Source organism: Schistocerca cancellata, chromosome 3 (genome assembly GCF_023864275.1).
Source record: "Schistocerca cancellata isolate TAMUIC-IGC-003103 chromosome 3, iqSchCanc2.1, whole genome shotgun sequence".
Lineage (NCBI taxonomy): Eukaryota > Metazoa > Arthropoda > Insecta > Orthoptera > Acrididae > Schistocerca > Schistocerca cancellata.
In genome coordinates, this window is record NC_064628.1 from 743,560,522 (window position 1) to 743,581,041 (window position 20,520).

The 20,520-nt window shown below is 38.8% G+C and overlaps 2 protein-coding genes across 3 annotated transcripts in view; one reads left to right on the plus strand and one right to left on the minus strand.

Annotated features, from left to right (window-relative positions):
* LOC126175758 (E3 ubiquitin-protein ligase TM129) overlaps positions 1-13,737 on the minus strand; it is a 43,558-nt gene extending 29,821 nt beyond the window's left edge. The window contains exons 1-2 of one of the 2 annotated variants that reach the window (XM_049922726.1): positions 13,437-13,736; positions 13,115-13,361 (exon numbers count right to left, since the gene is read on the minus strand). In XM_049922726.1, coding sequence (XP_049778683.1) covers positions 13,115-13,361; positions 13,437-13,635 — 446 coding nt within the window. In that variant the 5' untranslated portion in view covers positions 13,636-13,736. Of the gene's footprint in view, positions 1-13,114; positions 13,362-13,436 lie in introns of both variants that reach the window. The other variant, XM_049922728.1, reaches the window with a different exon arrangement.
* A 330-nt stretch (positions 13,738-14,067) lies between these two features.
* Positions 14,068-20,520, plus strand: part of LOC126175761 (probable helicase with zinc finger domain) — a 166,564-nt gene continuing 160,111 nt past the window's right edge. Inside the window, exon 1 of the mRNA XM_049922733.1 lies at positions 14,068-14,989. Within this exon, the coding sequence (XP_049778690.1) occupies positions 14,287-14,989 (703 nt within the window). The 5' untranslated portion in view covers positions 14,068-14,286. The remainder of the gene's footprint in view (positions 14,990-20,520) is intronic.

The following is a 20,520-nucleotide window of genomic DNA, read 5'->3' on the forward strand; positions in this document are numbered from 1 at the left end:
ATCACAACTGCTTCTCCTTTCATGTTATCAGAAGCTGGGATAGAAATTGCACTGCACTCATTCACTTGTTTAATTTTCTTCACGGCTTTTGAATCCTATTTTTGGGTCATAATGGAAGGTTTCCTTGTATGTCTTCCTTTTCTGATTTGAAACTGTATGTTATTTGCATCTTATGGAATTTCCTTGTGGATGTTCACTTTTGTGTAATTTGTGTTATGCTGTCTTTGCATTTGTCTTACTATGTGCTAGAGGTGTTGCAACAAAAACATTCATAAGAAAAAGTGTATTCAAGTAAATAATATTAAAATGAATGTTATCTATTCATAATGTTAGCAGCATCTGGTGATTAAAAAAAGCAAATCTTTTTCAGTGAATGAGTTTTTTTTTAGTTTGCAGTTCACTTAAGGTAGAAAAACAAAAATAGCTGCAATAGCCAGTGAAGCGGAGAGCAGACATGAAATTCAAAAGGAAGAGGATGGATCATATTGCAGAATTCAAGTAATGGAATGAGTTAGTCATTTTAGCTGCTCTCACTAGAACAGAATGGACCACACACATGTAAGTAGTCTTTATATGTAGGATGTATCAAAATTAGTAGCAGGGGAGCAATTAGAAGTTTCCACACAAGGGCAGGAACAGGTAAATGGTAGCACCTAAAACACACATCAAAAACAGCAAATAATAGTCTGAACCAGAGTTCTTTCATTCTGTGCCTCTGAAAGAGGGTAAACTATGGAAGCAGAAACCTGAACAGGATTCAAAACAAAAGGACAACAACAGAAGAGCAAAAGTTAACTACCATCTGTCTCTCTCTCTCTTAGTCTGCAATCCTGGGACATTTACATGCTCCCACATTATCTCTTTATCATTTCCTTTCCTTTCCTCCTCTCCTAAATGAGCTTCACAAAATGGCACTGTTGGTTTCAAAGGCTCAGTATTTTACTGTCTTCTTATGCAATCCTTGTACTGCTGCTCTTACAATAAATGAACCTCAGTATCTTTTTGTCTAATGAAATGTTCTTGTACTTTTGTCCACACGATTTCACAAAATGTGTATGGCATCTTGAAAAGTCTGTCTTTTCTCATCTCTTAGCAAAAGACCAGTATGACCTCCTAACACTAATATGTCAAACAATAAAAGGAAAGTGCCATTACAGAATGTTGTAATCAGGGAAAGAAATGTGAGTAAAGGAAACAGGAGATCTGCAAACATTTCATTTCAAGAATGAGATTTTCACTCTGCAGCGGAGTGTGCGCTGATATGAAACTTCCTAGCAGATGAAAACTGTGTGCTGTACCGAGACTCGAACATGCGACCTTTGCCTTTTGCGGGCAACTGCTCTACCATCTGAGCTACCCATGCATGACTCAGACCCCAACCTCACAGCTTTAGTTCTGCCAGTACCTCATCTCCTACCTTCCAAACTTCACAGAAGCTCTCCTGCGAACCTTGCAGAACTAGCACTCCTGGAAGAAAGGATATTGCGAAGACTTGGCTTAGCCACAGCCTGGGGGAAGGTAGGATACGAGGTACTGGCAGAACTAAAGCTATGAGGACGAGGTGTGAGTCGTGCATGGGTAGCTCAGATGGTAGAGCACTTGCCCGTGAAAGGCAAAGGTCCCGTGTTCGAGTCTCGGTCTGGCACACTGTTTTAATCTGCCAGGAAGGTTTATTCCATTTCAGATCAAACAGTCCTCGGGTGTACTGCCCGCCTACAGCATTGAACAGACACATTATTTCAGCGATCAGACATGTCGCCACTATCAAGTGTGCTGACGAACTGAGCATCACTGTGTGTGCTGACATGCATCATCAATTGCAGACTGTAGGGTTTTATCTTTCTCTGAGGACAACGTACATTGCAGCAAAAATGTATTAAATGGATTGTTATGCAAAAAACTATAATTTTTTGGAAAAGCTGTGCTTCATGGCCAGATTAAAGAATGTAAATACAATACAAATGTTTATATATTTCTTGTACAAAATACACATGTTAAAATGATAGTTTGCAAATGTTTCACAGTTCTAGTTTCAGCTAGGATGGTCTTCAAAACAAACAAAACCTTTTGTAGTACAAAAACACCTGAGCTTTCCAATGAAAAAGGAGACAATATTTATTAATAGTAGAGCAAAGTACGCGCAAATTTTATGTACAATTTTTTGGATAGCATGTTTACATACCAATAACTTTCAGAATATTAACACATAAATGCTGAAGTTTACTAGAACTGATAACAAGCGTAACTTTTCTGCATAACTTCTGAAGGGCAATTAATATTATTTATTTATTTATTTCTCTCTCTTTATTCATCCAAGGATCATCCCCAAATGATGCAGTAATTATCATGATAACATAACATGAATCAATAAGTCAAAACTTAACAATGGAAACTCCAGGTAGGAAAATCAACAATGTAGGAAAAGGCAGATTTCTACTTACCGTAAAGAAGACACCTTACATAGCAGACATGCACAATTAAAAGACATTTCCATAAAGCTTTCGGTCACAGCCTTTGTAAGTAAGGCTGTGGCTGAAAGCTTTATGTAGCATCTTTTAATTGTGCCTGTCTGCAACTTAACACATCTTCTTTATAGGAAGTAGCAGCCTGTCTTTTCCTACATTGTTGATACTCTTAGCTCAAAATATAGATATACACCAAAACATAAGTATGCTTCACAAGGACAGGACAGCTGTTTTGCTGTGGCCTTGATAAAGTAACCATTTTGGCATTTGTCTGAAGTGATTATAGAAAACCTACCTCATGATGGCCAGCATAGCTGGCCTGCACACATTCTACAAGGAGCACTGGTGCAAAATTATACTGCTATTGGAGATGGTCAGGTAGGGCTCACTAGTCCACTTGGTGTGGAGTGACCTATAGTTTATTTATTTATTTGCATTTATTTGATGTGGAAAGAGCCAGTAGTGAGCACAGGGAAAAGGTCAACTCAAGTTTATCGACTCTTGGCCATTCTCCTCTACAATGTCAGAAAGTCTCAAAATTGGAGTCACAAGAGTATATAAAGTGAAACATTTTGTCAATTATGAAGTGAAATTTGTAGACAGATTATAGTCTCTATAGGGTTTAGGCCCAATAAATTTATAAAGCTTCCGTTAGAAATTAAAATTGTGAAGAAGGCACAAACTGCATATACTTTCCTTTACTGACATCTTTCATTTAGCAAACATGAGCATCTTCATAAATTACTAGCAAAGGGCCGCATGTTAAATATATCTAACTGTGTGTAGTGCTGCCATTGTACATAAAACATGTAATTACAGACCAATATCCTTATCACTTTGCTGCAGAATTCTCGAACACATTCTTAGTTCAAACATAATAAACTTCCCTGAGACAGGAAAGCTTCTGTCCACAAATCACCATGGATTTAGAAAGCATCATTTGTGTGAAACTCAGCTTGTCCTTTTCTTGCATGATATCCTGTGAACCATGGGTGAAGGGCAACAGGCAGGTTCCATACTCCTAAATTTCCGGAAAACATTTGAAACAGTGCGCCACTGGAAACTTTTGACAAAAGAACGTGTTTATGGACTAGGTTCTCAGATAAGTGACTGGCTCCATGACTTCTTAAGTAATCGAATTGAGTATGTTGTCCTCAACAGTGAGCATTGATCAGAGACAATGGTCCCATCAGGAGTAAGGGAAGTGGGATAGGACTACTATTATACTCTCTTTGTAGGTATAAATGATTAGACAGAAATGGTGAGCAGCAATCTACATCTGTGTGCTGATGATGTTGTGTTGTATGGGAAGCTCTAATATCGAGTGACTGTAGGACTATGCAAGATGACTTAGAAAAAATGACTGCTAACTTTAACTGCAGAAGACCGTTATTGTGACCCATTCTTGAGTACTGCTCAAGTGTTTGTGATCCCAACCAGGTTGGATGAAAGGAAGACTATGAAGCAATTATGAAGCACACTTCCAGGTTTGTTACTGGCTAGGTTTGAGCAGCACGCAAGTGCTACAGAGATGCTTCATGAACTCCAATGGGAACCCCTGGAGGGAAGACAATATTCTTTTCATGAGGCACTACTGATGAAATTTAGAGAACCAGTATTGAGGCAGACTGCACAATGATTATACAGCTACCAGTGTACATTTTACATAAGGACCACAGAGATGAGATGAGAGAAATTAAGGCTCATATGGAGGATTATACATAAACGCTTTTACCCTCACTCTATTTGCAAGTGGATCAGGAAACGAAATGACTAGTAGTGCTATGTGGTACCCTCCACCACGTACTGTGTGGTGGCTTGTGGGGTATGTATATAGAATATTTCTTTTATTGTCCTTCTGTGGTTCCAGCTCTGTTGGGCCTGATTACAAAGCCTGCATCATCAGCAAAGAGAACTATTTCTGCTTTATCAGTATAAATTGGAAAGTCATTTATATACAGCAAGAACATTAGCAATACTTTTAGATTCATCATGTGAGCTGCATGATATAGCTAACATGGTCATTTGATTCCTATCAGTCAAATATGAAATGAATGCCTCACTCATTGTACCTTGAAAGTCACAGGGTCATTCCATATCAGTTCAACCAGGGGCTCCTCCAGCTCATAGTCTCAGATTTGACTGAAATTCAGTACACTAATTCTACCATGTGTGGAACACTCGTGTACAAAGTATTAGTTTCCCCTACCAATTAGTTCCAGAATTATGACTCGAGAAAGAAGGTGGTGTGACCCGGAAATTGCAACACACATCTGGCAATCTATCTTCAGACCCAACTTCACGTCTTAATAACTTTGGAACTATTCCACACAGTCCAGTGAAATTTTTACAACCCAGTAACATCCATTTAGAGAACAAATTCCATGAATCAAAACACCAACAACATATTTCTGATTGAAAATAAAAAATTCCATAATATGATTTAAAAAAATGTAATATGTTAAAAGGTACATATTCTAGGTGCCCTCTATGCCAAATATAATTCACCCAAAAAGGATATAAATTTTTTTTGTGGTAAGCTTAATGTGGCCTAAACTTACTCGGAACTCATCATGCCCATATCAGTCACAAAAACTGAGTTATATGCACACGAAAATACAAAAATTTGAAAAATTACCTGAAAAACATGGATTTTCGAACTGTGATAGCACAAAAGGGACAAGTGGTATCCAAGCCAAATTTCACACACTGCATCATTAGACCATAATGATATATATCTCAAAATTTCAGCATGTTATTGCAAGACATTTGTGTAGAATGGAAGTTGACAGATGTATTTGGTGATGTGGCCATTGTTCCACAACACAATTTTGTAAAAACATATCGTAAACTGTTCTGCCTCTTCTTATCCTCTCACCTGTTTAATCACTAAGCAACAACATTTAGACAGATTAACACATCCTATAATTAATGTTTACTGCACCTTAACTGCTACAAACCAGTCAATTGTGCTTCGAACAGAAGTTCTTCCACACTTTAGCTACTGTACTCTGTACATTAAGTGGCAAATTGCACTGTCTTCCCGACACTGTGGTAGGAACTGGAACTGTCATAAGAATATGTTCAAAAGGAATCCAACACCTGTCTGCCAAACGTGGCCAATGAAATGATCTTGCTGATCCTGATGGTGCCATGAAGTTCACAAATACATCACCTTCTGCTTCACAGCACTCTGCAACACATCCTAAGTACCACTTGTCATCATAAACAGCAATAACATAGCAACCTGGTTGTATGTTGCTGCTTTTGCTTCTGAATCCTGAGTCAGACACACTATGAAGGCACATGTTGTGCATGAACCTATAGTTATAACTGGACAGTCTACTCATCTGCACATTGTCAGAGTCCGCTGGATGGGTCCTTGTGCCTGCAACAGTTTTTACGTGTTCTAGTCTGCTTTTTAGCAACTCTTTGACTGATTTCACCTCATCTTCCGAAACATAGAATGATTGTATGCCAGAGATATTTTTCTGTGCCCAGGTAAATAATTGAAGAGGTGTTAGAATGTGACCTTCTTTAGGGTGCTGCAGACTAGCTTGTGATGCCATGCACTTAATGGTAGCTCCAATACCATCACATACATTTTTACCATGACTTGTTGCAAAAGAATTCCATTCTGTGTGAATCTGAAAATCATGGTAATGCATGCATAAATTTTTGAGATTTTTACAGTTTTTGTACTGCCTGGCTGCCCCATCACTGAAGTATTTCGCAAAATGTATGTGAGGCAGCTTGTTTTTCACATATGCCATGACAGTGCGAATGTGGGCATGAACTGCAATGGCATCATGAATTAAACAGTAACTAAAAACGCATACGTTCATGACAGACACATCACCTGATTCACCTCTATAGTAAATCGCAAATGGCTGGAGAGTTGCTTGTCTGAAACTTCCCGGCAGATTAAAACTGTGTGCCCGACCGAGACTCGAACTCGGGACCTTTGCCTTTCGCGGGCAAGTGCTCTACCATCTGAGCTACCAAAGCACGACTCACGTCCGGTACTCACAGTTTTACTTCTGCCAATATCACGTCTCCTACCTTCCAAACTTGGACGTGAGTCGTGCTTCAGTAGCGCAGATGGTAGAGCACTTGCCCGCGAAAGGCAAAGGTCACGAGTTCGAGTCTCGGTCGGGCACACAGTTTTAATTTGCCAGGAAGTTTCATATCAGCGCACACTCCGCTGCAGAGTGAAAATTTCATTCTGGAGTTGCTTGTCTGTTGTCCCAATGATATCCTTGGATGGCATCTTGAACTACAAATACATAATTTTCAGAAAATAGTATTACTATAATTTCATCTTGTTTCGAATTATCCTTACAAAACTGGAGATAAGCCGACTGTGCTGTTGCTGTGGAGCTGTGTGTGGTCAGTTTGTCCGTTTTCTGACAACACATTTCAACAAAATCTTCCACTGTACTTTGCTTTGTTTCAAGACTTTTGCGATCCATGTCTGTCCATTGTTTATAAGAAACAAGTTCATTGTCATCCATAAGGAGTTCACCATACAGTTTGTGATTCATGTGTTCTGCAAGATTTTCCGTACCAGGACACTTTTCACACCTGTGTATCATGCACTGGTAGGAACTGATGTCACACACTAACAGCTTCATTGCACCTTTATAATCCAGACCAGAATCCTTTATAGCAGCAAACATCAGCTTAGCATTTTGATGGGTCTCACATACACAAACATTGTGTGTGCCCCTTGCAGCTACAGGCACAACCCATTTTGTCCGAAGATTGAAAAAAGATGATAAACCTACTTTGGTATTGGGATATTTTCCTTGAATTCTACATATAGTTCTGATATGTTGCATAGCAACAGTCTCTTTTGCATCTGTACATGTACATTTCCCATTTTTACCATTACATAGTCTTTTTTTTTCCAGGCATTATTCGGCTGTAGTCATTATTTTCATAAAACTCCGACACTAGCACCTTTATTTCTGAACTCAATTGCTTACCCTGAGCCTGCTGAAGTTGTAGAAGCACTCCTTGGGTTGCTTTTATTTTTCTAGCTTGTTTTACCATATATGTAGAAACATTGAATTCCTTTGCAGTGTAGTCAATAGACTAGCTAGAAGGTGCAAGGGTAAGAATAGGTACTTTTTTTCTGGAATGTGGATATGGCACATTTTTCTTTCAAATCATGCACAATTTTGTCCAAATCAGAACATTTCTGGCATGATTTCTGGTTCTTTGGAGCAGATAGTTCTTCCTCTTCCACCATTAGTGTGTCAGCTATTTTGTGTTTTAATTCCATTTGAGCTTCTTGTAGTTTTCTTCTACTGTAGCTGGGCCTGTCTCTTTTCCCAAATTTGTATGTCTTCATGGGAGACAAACCAAGAGCAGTCACTGAAGTATTTAATTGCTCATCCACACAGGTTGTAGGTGGCTGATACTCTTCGTCACTGTCATGTAAATTATCAGAATATTTTTCATTTTTTAGCAGTGTAACACACCTGGAACATAACTTTTGTCCTGGTTTCATGTTAAGTCCCATGCGCTGATTCAATTTCAATACTGATTTTATATCACTTTCTCTGAGGCTGCACTTCACTGTCTTCTTATGATTCTGAAATTGATCAAAACAACTTCTTTGTAGGACAGAATACTTATCCAGAAACACTTTCATATGATGATAACAAACACTAAAGTTTCCTGGAACTGTACTTCTTGTGCCCACAGGGTGTATCCTGGATCTCCATAGCAACAAATCTTGGTCCAATTCATCCAGATCATACAGTACAAAGCGAATGCCACATTTTGTTCCATGTGTTGTTTTATGACATTCAGATGCTTGTGCTATACCAATACTGCAACTTGTTTGAACAAAAGCACCACTAGTACACACTTCTGCCTGCATACTGACTTTCCACATTGCTTGTTTCCTTTGTTTTTCCTGCCTAACAATGATTCATTCTGTCCCTGAAAACTACCATTGTTTAACTTTCTGTTGCCTAATGGTTCCCAACAATTGCTGCAGCTTTATCTGAAACAAGCTGTCTGCATCATCACAATTACTTGCTAAATTGTGTTAAAAGAAACATAACCAAATACATCTCTGTCAACTTTTATTGTACACAAATGCCTTGCAATAACAAGTTTAAATTTTGCCAGATATTATATTATGGTCTAGTTTGCAGTGTTTGAAATTTGGCTTGGATATCACTTGTCCCTTTTGTGCTACCACACTTAGAAAATCCATGTTTTTCAGGTGATTTTTCAAATTTTTGTATCTTTGTGTGCATGTAACTCTGTTTGTGTGACTGATATGGGCAAGATGAGCTCTGTGTGTGTTTAGGCCACATTAAGCTTACCACAAAAAAATTATACCCTTTTTGAGTGAATTATATTTGGCATAGAGGGCACCTACAATATGTACCTTTTAAAGTATTACATTTTTAATAACATTTTGAAAATTTTTTCTTTCCCTCAGAAATATGTTGTTGGTGTTTTGATTAATAGAGTGTGTTCTCTAAGTGGATGTTACTGGGTTGTAAAAATTTCACTGGCCTGTGTGGAATAATTCCAAAGTTATTAAAACCTGAAGTTGCGTCTGAAGATAGATTGCCAGATGCAAGTTGCAATTTCTGGGTCACACCACTTTCTTCCACAAGCCATAATTCTGGAACTAATTGGCAGGAGAAGTTAAAATTTTGTACATGAGTGTTCCACACTTGGTAGCATTGGTGTGCAAAATTTCAGCCAAATCTGAGACTATCAGCTGGAACATTTTCTCAAATTGGTTGAATTTACATGGAATGACCCCATATACCTTCAGGCTCCTCCAACATAATGTTGTGCAACAAAATGCCTTAGACAGACCACAAAAAGAGTTGAAATCTTTTCATATTTTCATGCATGATCAGTGAAATAGTAGATGGCATGTTCAGCAGAGAAGGCCTTCTGCAATCCAAAATGTGACAGAGTCAGAATCTTAAATTTTGGGATGTAGACCTACTCAGCCATTGTTACATACATCACCTTTTCAAATATTTTATAGATGGTAGTCAATAGCAAAATGTCTTGATAGTTATTAATATCTGTCTTCCTTCATTTGAAGGAAAATAAGCATACTTTAGTTTGCCTGTATACGTTCCTTGTGAAAGTGATGAATTAAACATATGGCCAAGTATAGTAGCTAAATCAGAAGAATATAATTTTTAATATTCTTCTGGGAATGATAAATCTTGAACTGACTGAATGCATGGGGTACATGTATTGGATTGACCTTTCGTTTCTGAGTTGACTATACGAACTTTCCCAGTTTGCTTACAAAGTAACTGTTAGCAGGAGTGGCCATACCTGCGGCAGGGGGGGGGGGGGGGGGGGAGAGGGGTGGCCAATCCATAGTTCTCAGGTAAAGAAAAACCTGTAGTGAAGATAGCTGAGTTCCTTTCAAGAAAATGATTTGAAAATCTGCATTATACAGGTTTTCAACACGGTCAGAGATGACAGTTTTTATGGCTACCTACAAGTCACTATTCATCTTCCAAAATATTAAAATACAGTATACCTTAAGTCCAGCCTTTCCCTTTCCTCATAAGCTATAAAGCGTCGACAGAAGCATCCGATCTCACGAGTCGGCTTTGACCCGTGACGTAAGGTTGTTGTGGTGTGTGACGTCATTACGGCGCGGAGTTTGGTTTGTGAGTGTGGCTTGTTTGTAGGTGTCGTCGTGTTGTGGTTTGTTGTGCCCTCTGGTGGTATGTTCAGGGTTTTCGTTTGTTTGGTGTATTGGGCTCAGTTTGCTGTTGCTCAGTGGCGAGTGCTGCTTGCGTATTTTTGAAGCGGAATTTGTATCAGTGAGGTAACAGTTTTGTGGTTTTGTTTGAAGGTTAATGTAGTGATGATTGCTGTACGTCGGGTGGTTTTGTTATTAAGTTTAATTGGTTGTGGTTTTTTGTTCAGGAATGGATATGAAAGACAAGATCAATAGTTCTCAGTTGAGGGCTATGATGGGGGACACAGCTTTAGAGCTGATTAAGTTCCTACAGCTTTTTGGCTTAATTGCCGAGGTGGTGAAGTGCGGTGTGTGCCGTGAACCAATGAAATTGGTTAAAGTTCCGGCCTCTCGGACCAGGGATGGTTATATGTGGCGCTGTCGCAAAGATGACATATGGCATTCCATACGGCGCGGTACCTGGTTCGAGAAGTCTAGGTTGGGCATGCGTGAGATTGTGCTTGTTACGTATTATTTTTGTTATAGATCCCCACAGAGTTTTTGCGCGCATGAGACTGGTGTGAGTGAGAGGAGCGTTTTAGATTTGTATTCCTTTTGCCATGAAGTGTGCGGAATTTATTAAGTACAGGGGTAAGGTGGGGGGGGGGGGGGCGGCATGGGGTTGTTGTGGAGGTGGACGAATCACAGTTTGGGAAAAGGAAGTATGGGAGGGGGAAGTCTGTGGCTGGTCTTTGGGTGTGGGGGGGCTGTTGTTCCGGGGGGTGGGGGTTCCGAATGTGTTTTTAGGGTTGTGGAAGGGAGGTTCAAGGCTGAGTTAGTGGGGTTAATCGAGGAATATATAGAGCTGGGGTCCACAATAGTTTCTGATGCTTTTTCTTCTTATATGGGGTTGGGTGAGAGGGGATTTAATCATTTAGTAGTGAACCATAGTTTAGAGTTTAAGAATTATGAGACAGGGGCTTGTACTAATACAATAGAGGGGATGTGGGGGGCGGTTAAGTCAGTTCTTGGGAGGGGTAAGAGGTGCACCTTCCAACTTTCAGTCTCATTTAGATGAGTACTGTTGGTAGAAGTGTGTCCTAGAGGGCTATTGTATTGTTTGGGTTTTCTTAAGGGCTGTGGGTAAAATGTATAGGTCGAAAGTGGTTAGTTAGGGTGGTCTGGGTAGGTGGGTGGGTGAGTGGGTGTGGCTCAGGGTGGGGTGGATGGTTTATTTTGTTGTCTAGTATTTGTTAAAGGGGGGGAGGGGGCGAGTGTGTTTGTTTTTTGTTTTAGTTGTGGAGGATCTATTTTGTTGAAGTTTTTGTTGAGTTGTAGTGATTGAGATGTTTTTTATGTTGCATTTGGTTTTTGTTTGTGGCTTTTTTATTTTGGGGTCGCGGGGGGGGGGGGGTTGAGGTGTGGGTGGGTTGGGTTTTTCTTTTGGTTTAGTATTTTTTCGATGGTTTATGTGTGTGTTTGCGGTGGCAAATCTAGTTTGTGGGGCTGGAACTTTCTTGTGGTAAGTTCTCATTTTTTTTGTTTTTGGCGTATGTGTTACGTATTGGGGTATAGGGAAGTGTTTCATTGAAATTTGTGGCTGTGAAGGTTGGTATTGGTATTGGGAGATGTTTTTGAGTTACATAGGTCATGGGTAGTGGTCGATCCTAATTTATGGGATTGGGAGCTGCTGTTGAGCTATATAGTTGGAGGGAAGTGTTCAATCTCAATGTTTGGTGGATTATGTTGGTTTTTGTAATGGGAGATGGGATCGGGAGCTGCTGTTGAGCTATATAGGTCAAGGGAAGTGTTCGATCCCAATTTATGGGATCGGGAGCTGCTGTAGATCTATGTAGGTCAAGGGAAGTGTTTATTCGTAATGTTTGGCGGTGCATTTTGATTTTTGTATTGGGAAATGGGATCGGGAGCTGCTGTTGAGCTATATAGGTCAAGGGAAGTGTTCGATCCCAATTTATGGGATCGGGAGCTGCTCTAGATCTATATAGGTCAAGGGAAGTGTCCGATTCCAGATAATATTGTATTTTGTGGTATTTGGTGAGTTTTGTGATGCCGATTTTTTTCGTCGTTTTGTATGGGGGCGGGTGGCTACATTTGTTTATATTTAGTTTCTCCCCACCCAAAAACCCCCAATTTCCCACGCTTGCCCCGTTAGTCGTTAGGCTTTTTGTGAAACGTGTGTGTGTTTGTTTTTTGATGTATTTTCGTCTTTATGATACGTATGCAACGATTTTATATCCGCCATATTGGAATTGTCGTTTATGGTCGTTTCCGCCATATTTGTGACGTCATGGGTCAAAGCCGACGGGTGGGATCGGACGCTTCCGTATTTCCGTTATAAAACGGGTGCTCTTGATTGTTAGACTTGTTTTAAGTTTAGGGTCATGGGCCATTTAATCATATCTTTAAATACAAGATCATCTTGTTCCCTGATGGAGTTTCCTGTTTTCCTTTTAACTACACTTCATATTGTTTTTATTTTATTTTCAGAATTGTAAATCTCTGATATGACATGTTAATCTTTTTTTATATACATAACACTTGTCAAAAAAGATAAATATCTTATACAATCTGAAAGCAATTTGACATCTGTGCTTATTATGACCATTTTGTACAGTTTTGACTTTCTGCTTCATGATAATGACTTTGCTACTCAAGGTTTCTACTACTTGTGCTATAATGCAGTTTCTATGGGGAAACAAAGGTTATGGCAGAGATAAATTTACTTAGAAATGAATTAAATTTAGAACCCATTGCCACATATACTTCATTCAAGGTGATCCTTTGCGAGTTTCTTCTAAAGGCGGGCAGTAGTTTATAGCATTTTATAAGAGGCCTTAGATCGCCACTATATTTGTCATAGTCAGCAATCAGAAATTATTGTATACGATTGCACTGTGTAGCGATGATATTATACGTTAACATTAAGATTGTTGAATACCTTCTAAATTCCAAGTTTATATCTGATGCTACAGATTCCCAGGCTGTATTTTCGGTAGCAAATAACCTCAGCGTCTGGCAAATTGGATGTCGTTTCCAGTTGTCTTTCCACCACGTCCATATAATACATGCTGTTGCTATAGGTAGCAGTACTGATGCAATTACAAAAATGTTCCACAAGTATCCTCCTTCAAAGAATAACATATGCAGGTCTTCAGTGATAAACAGACATAAACCCACCAGATAACCTAATAAAAAAAATAGAAACATTTACTCAATGTAAAGTGAGATTTGGCAGTTGCAAATTGACAAATACCGCATACCTAACGGTAAAAGTGAGTGGGAAAGTATAGTTATAGATGAACGTCGAATATGGTACAAAACAAAATTTTCAAACTCGCTACCGAGCCAGCTACTGAAAAGCTCTTCCACAGTTAGTCCTGCATAAACGAACGCACTCGTTGGATAAATAAAACAGATTGACACAGCAATATAGAAGAGTGTGAACAAATGAAGTGCCATAACAATAAACTATATCAACTATATACAAAACATACATCAGAGATGTTATGCTACGTTGAACGAAAACATAAATATCTACTTTGTTTGTAGTCGTACTGGCACAAGATCTCTGAAGAGCATATTGTATTCATCTGAATATATTTACATTTTATCTTTGGTACTGTAGACTATGGGGACATGTACTTTCTTGCTCCCGTAGTTTTACGTGTACTATCAATATTCTCTGTAACGCATGGAACAGAACAAACAATGTGCATTTTGCGTCAGTCTAGCAATGACTAATGGGTATTGATTTTTAGTTTTTTGTAATGCATATGTAGAAGGGGAAGATGCAAAACTAGCGTGTAGATGTCTACTTTGTCTCTGATTATCTTTGGCAAGTTTGTATTTGAGAATCAGTGTATATATGATCAAGATGGCGGTAAGGTTCGGTTTGATGATATGGTGGGTGGCACACAGTGACTAATTTGGTGTTGTTTGGAGTAAAAAATGTGTAAAATGTATACGTTTGTGTTATCCGCAAGAAATAATTACACACTGAAATTTATGACAGCGGATTTACTGCCTTAATTTGATCTTACCGCTTTTGTCATGTTACGGGATGTTTAAGAAGATACTCGTATGGCAAATGCTAGGCCTTTAGCGTCAGATATGAATGATCCAGAGCTACAGGCTCATGAGTACGTACGTCGGAAAGACTGGTTTAATGCTAAGGAACTTTTTGATCAACTTTTGCTTTCAGCGCTGAACAAAGGCACTCCAAAAGAAAAAGTTGTATCGTTTCTTCTAGCACGCTCCGAATGTTGTGTGGAACTCGGGTTGCATGAATTAACTGTTTCAGACTGCCGACATATAATCAAACTCACGTCTGATACCGATACTGTAAATCACAATGGAGCAAGAGCGAGACGTCGTTTGGTACATGCATTGTTTTCCTTGCATAAATTTTCTGAAGCCGAAACAGCAGCAAGAGAATGGGTAGACTCAAGTACAGGAGGACCAAGCCTTCAAGAAGCAGCGAAAGTCTTGGAACGCATTCGGATTGTGCTTCAGATGGTGAAGGGCCAGAAAACAAATAATCACAAACATGTACCGCCTCAACAAAGATTGGAGCCAGAGTCCAGTGTAGAAACAAAAATTGAAAATTGGCCTGGATTGGAAGTGGTTGATCGACAGCGAAGAAGCAGGAAACATCCCGTAGAACTTTTAGCTGAATCAAGTGAACAGCATCCTGTTGTACAAGATGGTTTGGTACCTGCGTTTACTTTGGAACCTTTAAGGGGAAAGCAAACAGTGGAAGTTTTGCCTACAGAATGTGCCAGATCATCAACTCAGTCTCAACAAATTAATAAAGGTATGTATAGATTTATGTTTTTATTATGAGCAGAAAATATATTTCTCTTGATTTAATCTTGTTCTCTTGACTAAGTCCTTTTTACAGGTAACAAATCCTATTTGTATTAGAGAAGATTATTGTTCAAATGTAACTGATTTAATACACATTTTTAAAAGGAGTTGAGTTAGTCTCATAGGCTTAAAAATGTGCTTGCATGGCAAATGAAGGCTGTCAGCAGCATCACTGGACTTTTAACTCTGTGAATCGTATATAGATCATTTCAAACAACTAAATATAATGATAGTACCTAGCCTGTATATCTACAGCTGCCTTGTCTTTGTTAAAGAAAACCTAAGTAAATTTGACCAAAGGTGGGTAATTCATGACCACAACACAAGAAATGGACATCCAATTTCCCATACATTGGGCTGGCAAAGAGCCATAAAAGCTACAAATGTCATAGCTCTCTCTACTTCAGCAAATTACCTGAAAACGCCTACCAGTGCAAGTAAATAAATTTAAAACTAGTGTTGTGAAATGACGTAAAGTTAAAGGATTTTATTATGTTGCTCAGGAGTCATTTGAGTGTGTGACAAATGAGCTACATTTAGTATTAGAATGAACACTAAGTAAGCAACAGACTTTATTAACACACACAAACATATATATGTCAAGCTTTGTAACTATTTTATTAACAACCCACGTTGATTATCAATTTACCTGTTTAATTCTTGGTTCCATTGGCCATTCACTTTATTATGTAGTGCAGTTAATTTATAATTGCCCTATTATGGAATTATGTATTGTTATTGTGATTTACTTAATTATATGGTGCATAACCTTGTGTTTTTTCTTACACTTAGTTTTTGGGAAGATTTTTAGGCCCTGAAAACGCTGAGGACTGAGGCAGCTGGTACCCTACTTTTCAGTCAGAATCTTAGAAAAAGGAGCATATTCACCTTTTTTGTACTCCAATAGGAACTCTGCTTGTTTTCTTCTTTTCCCTGCTACAGTAGGACGTGTCACTTATATGAAAAAAACTTTAAATTTAGGTAGTTTACGTATGTGAAATCAGAATAATGAAAGCCAGTTTTACACCTCTGACTGGATTTTATGTGCACAAACATTTTTTGTGTGCTTTAGTCTTGCACCATGGGGTTCCCAAAATACTCCTCATTATAGGAGACATTTTACAGAATATTTCTCCATGTGCATCACATGTTTTCAATGTATACTGCATTTTATGTTTATATTTTATGTGTATGGGGAGGGTAACATCGAACCTCTGTATCTCAGAAATGGATAAAGATCTTAAGAACATATTGTGAAAATTGCAGCCATGCAAAAATAACCAACCAATTGGCTCCATTTGCATAATCTGGAAGAAGAGTGTAATATTAAAATTGTTGCCTTGCGCTGTAGGATGGTTAGAGTAAGACTATCCTTCTATAAAAATGTTCCTTACCTCAAGGTCTGTCCAAAAACCTTGATCCTTCCGTCCTATCACCAATAGAACCCAAGGTTTGATGCTCGGAAACTCTTCACTTTTATATGCGACTTTTTGGAACATATTGGTAGCATATGATGTCACATGCATACCGGTTTTGACCGGAAAGTTTCATTGTCATATGAAGATTGTTTAGGCCTACTGAAAGAATGGCAAGGGTGAAAACATATAACTTTAAAGTTTTAGGATTCTGCTTTCAATATGCTTAAGTATTTAGGGCTGAGAGGAACATTTGATATCAAGTCAAGTTTGACCGGTGATGTAATGTTAATGGCTGCTGTGACATCACCTTTTGGTGCATATTTTTATATTCTTGTTATTAGTTCACTAAGCCCAGAAATACGAAACCAAAATATCCGTTGTGATAACGTTTCTGATCTGTAGCTTAGCCAAAGATCTAGATTGGATTGGAAGGTGACAGTTTAGTTGTGAGTGAACAAAGCCAACATATGTTAAAGAAAAACCCTGGTTATGATGACAGTCTAATCTGTAGCTTAGTCCATTTGAGGGGGAAAATGCTACTGATGTCACTTTACAATTGTCATGTTGAAACTTCTTGGCAGATTAAAACTGTGTGCTGGGCCAAGACTCGACCTCGGGATGTTTGCCTTTCGTGGACAAGGGTTCTGTTGTCTGAGCTACCCAAGCATGACTCACGACCTGTCCTAACAGCTGTACATCCACCAATACCTTATCTCCTACTTTCCAAACTTCACACAAGCTCTCCTCTGAAACTCGCAAGACTAGAACTCCTGGAAGGAAGAGTATTGCGGAGAAATGGCTTAGCCACAGCCTGGGGAATGTCACCAGAAGGAAATTATCATTCTGCAGCGGAGTGTACACTGATATGAAACTTCTTGGCACATTAACTGGTGTTGGACGAAGTCACGATCTGAAGTTGGAAGGTAGGAGATGGTGGCTGTAAAGCATTGAGGACAGATCTTGAGTTAGTCTTGAGTAGCTCAGTCTGTAGAGCACTTACCAGCGAAAGGCAAAGGTCCTGAGTTTGTGTCTCAATCTGGCACACAGTTTTAATCTGCGAGGAAGTTACATATCAATGCACACTCGGCTGCAGAGCAAAAATTTCATTTAGGAATTGTCATGTTGTTTACAACAATTGTCTCAGTTCTCACTTGTCAAAGCCAATAACTAGTATCGAATATTCTGACATTATGGAAGCATCTGATTCCACTCGTCTGCTGTGGCTCATAATGTCATCAGTAGGATGGTAATGACTACTTTCAGGGTATACAAGATGACAGTAACATCACTACATACACACGTCAACAAACGTGAACAAAATTTAAAATGACACAGTAACATCTCGAAAAGGGGGGGGGGGGGTAACTAATGGGACGACCATGGAAAAATGGGGAGTTAGGGCAGGTAAAAGCCAAATATACAACAATAAAAGAACCCTGCACCACACCAAAACAAATAATATACAAAAAAATTAATTCACAGCATTCTGCTACACCAACATAAAAAAAACCCAATCACCTACAATTCTGAAAAGTGGGCCCCAACCCCAAAAACTCAAATACCCCCTATTCACTTCCCCAATTAAAACACAAGCGAACTACCATAAATATGCAACACACAAAACATCACGATTACCGTAAAATAAAACCAAAATAAAAATTACTTTCCAAAAAAAGCATCTGGTAATACCACCTACATTGGCCACCACACACGAGTGTGTGCCCTCACACACACACACACGCGCGCGCGCGCACACACACACACACACACACACACACACACACACACACACACATACACACAGTGAGTGGCCTGAGCCACTGGGACTCTCATCAACATCATGTTATTGCCACAAATGTGAAACCTAACATACATGTGCAGAAACTCATCTCGGAACGTAATGATATACTCATGAACTTACCTGTTATATCCATACCCAACAAAGGGGGAATTTAAAAAAAAAAATGTCAAACATGCGAACAAGAAAATACCGTAATAACTCACTGAAAACACTTCCACAACCCATGTAATCAAATCAACTACCTAAATTCAAAACCACGTTACCATGATGACAAGAAAAACTCAAATGAACCCAATACCACAGTTAAACTCACTACATCCACATCCACCACCAGACGGCACCATCAAATAGAACAACATGACATCTGCAAAGACAACCAACTCGGAAACTCCACACTGTAGTGACTTCACACACCTTAACACCATTATGTCATGGGTCAAAGGAGACAGGTGGAATCGGACACTTCCAGTGACCCTCCTCTTCATCCCATATTTCAGTTTGATGAACAGAGCACTTACTAGTTGTCGTCTACTGTACAATTTGATGTGAGAAACTATGTAATGCAGCAATACCACCCATCTACTGTCAGCCATAACACCATCAAACTGGGGGAACAAACCACATATAGAAACCTGGTTTGCATAAAATATGTGTAATAAAAATACAGATATTATCGTGTCATGTTTGTTATCGTTATTAATTATCAACCAAACTGTTACATTTCAGACTAACCTAAGCCTTGAACTAAGCTACAACTAATCGATCCCCACTACTAAAACATCTTATTCACATTTTCTGTCTTCGACTACTCACAGTCAGTTACCTTCCAACCAAACTAGACTATAGGGTGTGCTACAGGTCAGTCCAAAACCGCAACCTATGCACCAAACCAAATGTTGTCATTGTTCAGTCCTATCTCCATTTGCACACACATGGCCAATAAGAATTAGAAAAATATAACCTTTAGAATAATTTTTGTCTTTTGTGTATGACATACACGAACTAGATATTGTACAGATACTTTAATATGGTAATATTTAACATATGGGTCTGAACAGTGGTTGCCTAAATTACTGATGTTGGATGGGCCTTTACTACTAAATTTATGGCACGGCCACTCTCATCAAGCAGTTGCACTAGGCATTACCGAATAGTTTGTGTTGTACATTGCCAATGCTTCCTTTCCTTGTTTTAAAATTGCTGAAGAGGCTACTATGCGTCCATCTCAGGATTTGAGTACTACTCCCGCTACCTGAAAAAGTATCTTCAATCACCAGCACCTTGTGTCAGTTCTGCTTGCACAGAAGCTTAAATGTAGGTTTCAAGGCATGTTGGGGGGGGAGAGATGTTGATCCCCTACACTGTTCCGTTCCTCGTGGTGGTCCAAGTTTGTGTTTGTTTGTGCTCACAGCTGTCATTTGTCTAGGTGTTGTGTGTTTAATATTGATGCAGTAGTCTACCTGTTTCATTATTTAAAAAGTTCTGAAAAATGATAATTAAATACACAGATCCTTGTTAGCTAGTTTGGTCAAAATTATTGTATGTTTGTTGTTTCTTACACCTTTCAGCCCATGGTTGAAATGGAACAAAATAAGGTGTAAATTTTAACCCCCCCCCCCCCTCCTCTCTCTCTGTGTGTGTGTGTGTGTGTGTGTGTGTGTGTGTGTGTGAATGAATCAATCACACAGTTGTTAATTGGGTTATTTGCATTAAAATAGAAAGAGCTGCACTCGGGTATTACCTGCCATTAAATTAAGTTACTGTGTCAAAATAAGTTGTGAGATTTATGGGGGGTGGTTAAGTTCGCAGATCAGCACAGCTAATATAAAAATCATTTTAGAATACACAGAGATTATTTCATGACTGCTTATAATACTGAATCAAAGTCTTTATCAGTCATAGTACTCTAAGAAATTAAAATTGTAATATAAGAAAAATACTAAAAGTATGAGTAAAGCATTTGGTGACATGTTGGGTGGTTGGAGCATATGAAGTTGCAGAAACAGTGACAACATTGCGTCCAGTGTGCATCATTGTGGCATTACACATGTCATAATCCAAACTAAAGTAGAATAACTCTCAAAAAAATTGTGAAGTATGCCATTTAACACTTTTTAAATCACATTTGACTGGCTTTTACATACATAGCCAAACTGTCATATTGTCACATAGAAGAAGGTGTAATTAGATGAATGACTAACACTAACTTCACTTAACAAAGGTTTATTCAATGCATGCACATACAAGAGTATAGAGCGA